The 3988-nt window shown below is 30.7% G+C and overlaps 1 protein-coding gene across 1 annotated transcript in view; it reads right to left on the bottom strand.

The window, feature by feature from the left end:
* The window catches only part of LOC106474449 (pre-mRNA-splicing factor SLU7-like), a gene marked incomplete at its 5' end in the record, with an annotated part of 18855 nt that extends 15882 nt beyond the window's left edge, over positions 1-2973 (bottom strand). Inside the window, 2 exons of the mRNA XM_013935142.2 lie at positions 1730-1840; positions 2869-2973. Of these exons, the coding sequence (XP_013790596.1) occupies positions 1730-1840; positions 2869-2973 (216 nt within the window). The remainder of the gene's footprint in view (positions 1-1729; positions 1841-2868) is intronic.
* Between the last annotated feature and the right edge of the window lie 1015 nt (positions 2974-3988).

The following is a 3988-nucleotide window of genomic DNA, read 5'->3' as shown; positions in this document are numbered from 1 at the left end:
TGCTGGCTGTACATTATAATCATCAACATTGTTAGAGCTGTAAGAGTTTCCTATATGCTGGCTGTACATTATAATCATCAACATTGTTAGAGCTGTAAGAGTTTCCTATATGCTGGCTGTACATTATAATCATCAACATTGTTAGAGCTGTAAGAGTTTCCTATATGCTGGCTGTACATTATAATCTGAGAAGAGACATCCATTTTTGTTGTTGTTTTCAATAGTTGCACAGGGTTATCTCTGCTAGCCATCCCTAAATTTGAACTGATAGACTAAAGGAAAAGCAGGTACTAAATAGCATCCAATTCCGATTCTTGGGCTACTCTAATTGAATATTGGGATTTGACCGTCACTCTTATAATATACTCACAGCTCCAAAATAAAGAACATTATTATTATTTTTACTTTTCTGTAATAATACAACCATGGACCTTTGGATCCACAGTCTGGCATGGAAGCCACTAGATCATTCCCAGCCCTTATATTATCTTTAACTGACTTGTTTACATAAGTAAGAAATGTCCAATGATGACCTCATCTGTTACATGTTGAACTATGATATAGGCACTTCTTCCCATTACAAAGAAACCAGTTAAATCAAATATCAATAGTCAACAAGAACTAAAACCAAACTATTTTCAGTACCAAAGAAGTGACAACACTTTCACAGATAGGGGTCAGGGTGGAGCTTAATAATCTACAAAATATGTCAAAACTTGTTATATTTCTGTAACTTTTCAAAGGGACAATATGTTTTATAGTTTATGATGTTAATTTTTTTACTGATAACTGAAATACTTACTATAAAAAATGTCTGGAAAAAAATACAAATACTTTTCATTTTACAGTAATTATTCCTTTCTGATGTTCCATAAAACACATTTAGAATCAAGTTCTGTACACTGGCTTTCCACATTACTGTTAACATATAATATTTAGTCAGTTGCACTTTGAACACTCTCGATAAAATTGGACTTCTGTAAAAAAAATATATTTATACATTACAAAAATACTGTAGTTAAGTATGAAAACTGAAAACTTTCCTTATAGAGGTCATTTTTTGCACTCAGTGATAAAAAAAACTTGCATATCACCATTATCAAACTTCAGTCATCATCACTGATGCACATCAAACAAACTGTATCTTACTGATTTAGTTCTGGTGATGTTTACAAATTCATTTCCATCAAATGCTAAAATAACTTACCATACAATTAGCTTCTTTTCCCAATTCTCTCATGCAGTAAGAATTCTAAATCAACGAATGGTAGCACTTATAGTCTCAATAACTTACCATACAATTAGCTTCTTTTCCCAATTCTCCCGTGCAGTAAGAATTCTAGATCAATGAATGGCAGTACTTATAGCCTCAATAACTTACCATACAATTAGCTTGTTTTCCCAATTCTCCCATGCAGTAAGAATTCTAGATCAACGAATGGTAGCACTTATAGCCTCAATAACTTACCATACAATTAGCTTCTTTTCCCAATTCTCCCGTGCAGTAAGAGTTCTAGATCAACGAATGGCAGCACTTATAGCCTCAATAACTTACCATACAATTAGCTTCTTTTCCCAATTCTCCCGTGCAGTAAGAATTCTAGATCAATGAATGGCAGTACTTATAGCCTCAATAACTTACCATACAATTAGCTTGTTTTCCTGATTCTCTTGTGCAGTAAGAATTCTTGATCAATGAATGGCAGCACTTTTAGCCTCAATAACTTACCATACAATTAGCTTCTTTTCCTGATTCTCCTGTGCAGTAAGAATTCTTGATCAATGAATGGCAGCACTTATAGCCCCAGTGACCATCCTTCCAATACGATCCCCATACACTCTGTTTAAAAATTATGCTTTAATGCAAACAAATTATATCAAGTTCTTTATGTGACAAAGCAAAACATGTTACTGGGTTCAAAATAACAGTAGGTATAAACTACAGAAAAAATTAAAACTGAACTATTAATAACAGTTAGAAAATTATTAAAACAACCACACAAGAAAAAATTAAAACTGAACTTTTAATAGCAGTTAGAAAATTATTACAGCAACCACACAAGAAAAAGGTAAAACTGAACTTCTAATAACAGTTAAAAAATTATTAAAACAACCACACAAGAAAATATTAAAACAACCACACAAGAAAATATTAAAACTGAACTACTAATAACAGTAAAATAAATTATTAAAACAACCACACAAGAAAAAATTAAAACTGAACTACTAATAACAGTTAGAAAATTATCAAAACAACCACACAAGAAAAAATTAAAAGTGACAGATATATAAATATAAATACTACTCCTAAACTGCCATGTGAGAAGACTTGACAGTGACAAAATGACGAGACAAGTATTCTATGCCAAAAATAGTGTACAAAAAGAAATATGCAGCACGAAATTAACAAGAAAGTTTTAAATAATTTAAACAAAACACAAAACATTAAAATTACTGATAAGTTGGTTGAATGTTAAACAGGTTATTCGATGGATTACAATAACACATACTCAGATTAGGTGTCAAGAACTTTTTTTTTAAATAAAAAACTAATTTATTAACATGAAATTGTTTCCAATTTTTAACTGAAGCACCCTAATGGTAATTGCATTATTTGTTTATTAGATCTGAGTAACAAGGTTAGCAAAAAAAAAGGAACAGATAATTTATACTTTATAAAGTAAAAAACTGGCAGATATATACATCTCTCAAGTACAAGTTTAGATATTACTAAAACCATTGTCATTTATCAAAGTGTATAAAGTAAACTGATTGAAATAAAACAATAATAAAAGATTATAAAAATATCAGACTTCAATGTCCATGAGGGCAAACAAAAATGATTTTTTTTTCGATAAATATTCTTACCGTGTGATTGTTTATGCAAACATCCTCTTCATACCTTGACCGAATTGTTCTCTTTTCAGCTCCCTTGATTACTTGCCCACGTCTGGAATATTCCACATACTCCTCCTACAGTATATTTAATCAAGTTAATCAACAGAATGTACAAAATATAGTCCAACAACAGAAATGTGTTTGATGTAAGGCTAAGCCAAGTCATCACAAGTTAATCAAGAGAATGTACAAAATACAGTCAAACAATAGAAATGTGTTTGATGTAAGCCATCATCATCATCAATCAAGTTAATCAAGAGAATGTACAAAATACAGTATAACAATATAAATGTGTTTGATGTAAGCCATCATCATCATAAATCAAGTTAATCAAGAGAATGTACAAAATATCGTCCAACAACAGAAATGTGTTTGATGTAAGCCATCATCATCATCATCAATCAAGTTAATCAAGAGAATGTACAAAATACAGTATAACAATAGAAATGTGTTTGATGTAAGCCATCATCATCAATCAAGTTAATCAAGAGAATATACAAAATATAGTCCAACAACAGAAATGTGTTTGATGTAAGGATAAGCCATCATCACAAGTTAATCAACAGAATATACCAAATACAGTCAAACAATAGAAATGTGTTTGATGTAAGGCTAAGCTGTCATCACAAGTTAATCAACAGAATATACAAAATATAGTCCAACAATAGAAATGTGTTTGATATAAGGCTAAGCCATCATCACAAGTTAATCAAGAGAATATACAAAATATAGTCCAACAATAGAAATATGTTTGATGTAAGGCTAAGCCATCATCATCATCAATCAAGTTAATCAAGAGAATATACAAAATATAGTCCAACAACAGAAATGTGTTTGATGTAAGGATAAGCCATCATCACAAGTTAATCAACAGAATATATCAAATACAGTCAAACAATAGAAATGTGTTTGATGTAAGGCTAAGCTGTCATCACAAGTTAATCAACAGATTGTACAAAAATACAGTCTAACAATAGAAATGTGTTTAATATAAGGCTAAGCCAAGTCATCACAAGTTAATCAAGAGAATATACAAAATATAGTCCAACAATAGAAATATGTTTGATGTAAGCCATCATCATCATCAATC

Source organism: Limulus polyphemus, unplaced genomic scaffold (genome assembly GCF_000517525.1).
Source record: "Limulus polyphemus unplaced genomic scaffold, Limulus_polyphemus-2.1.2 Scaffold7237, whole genome shotgun sequence".
NCBI classification, from domain to species: Eukaryota; Metazoa; Arthropoda; class Merostomata; order Xiphosura; family Limulidae; genus Limulus; species Limulus polyphemus.
This window is presented reverse-complemented; position numbering and strand designations above follow the sequence as displayed.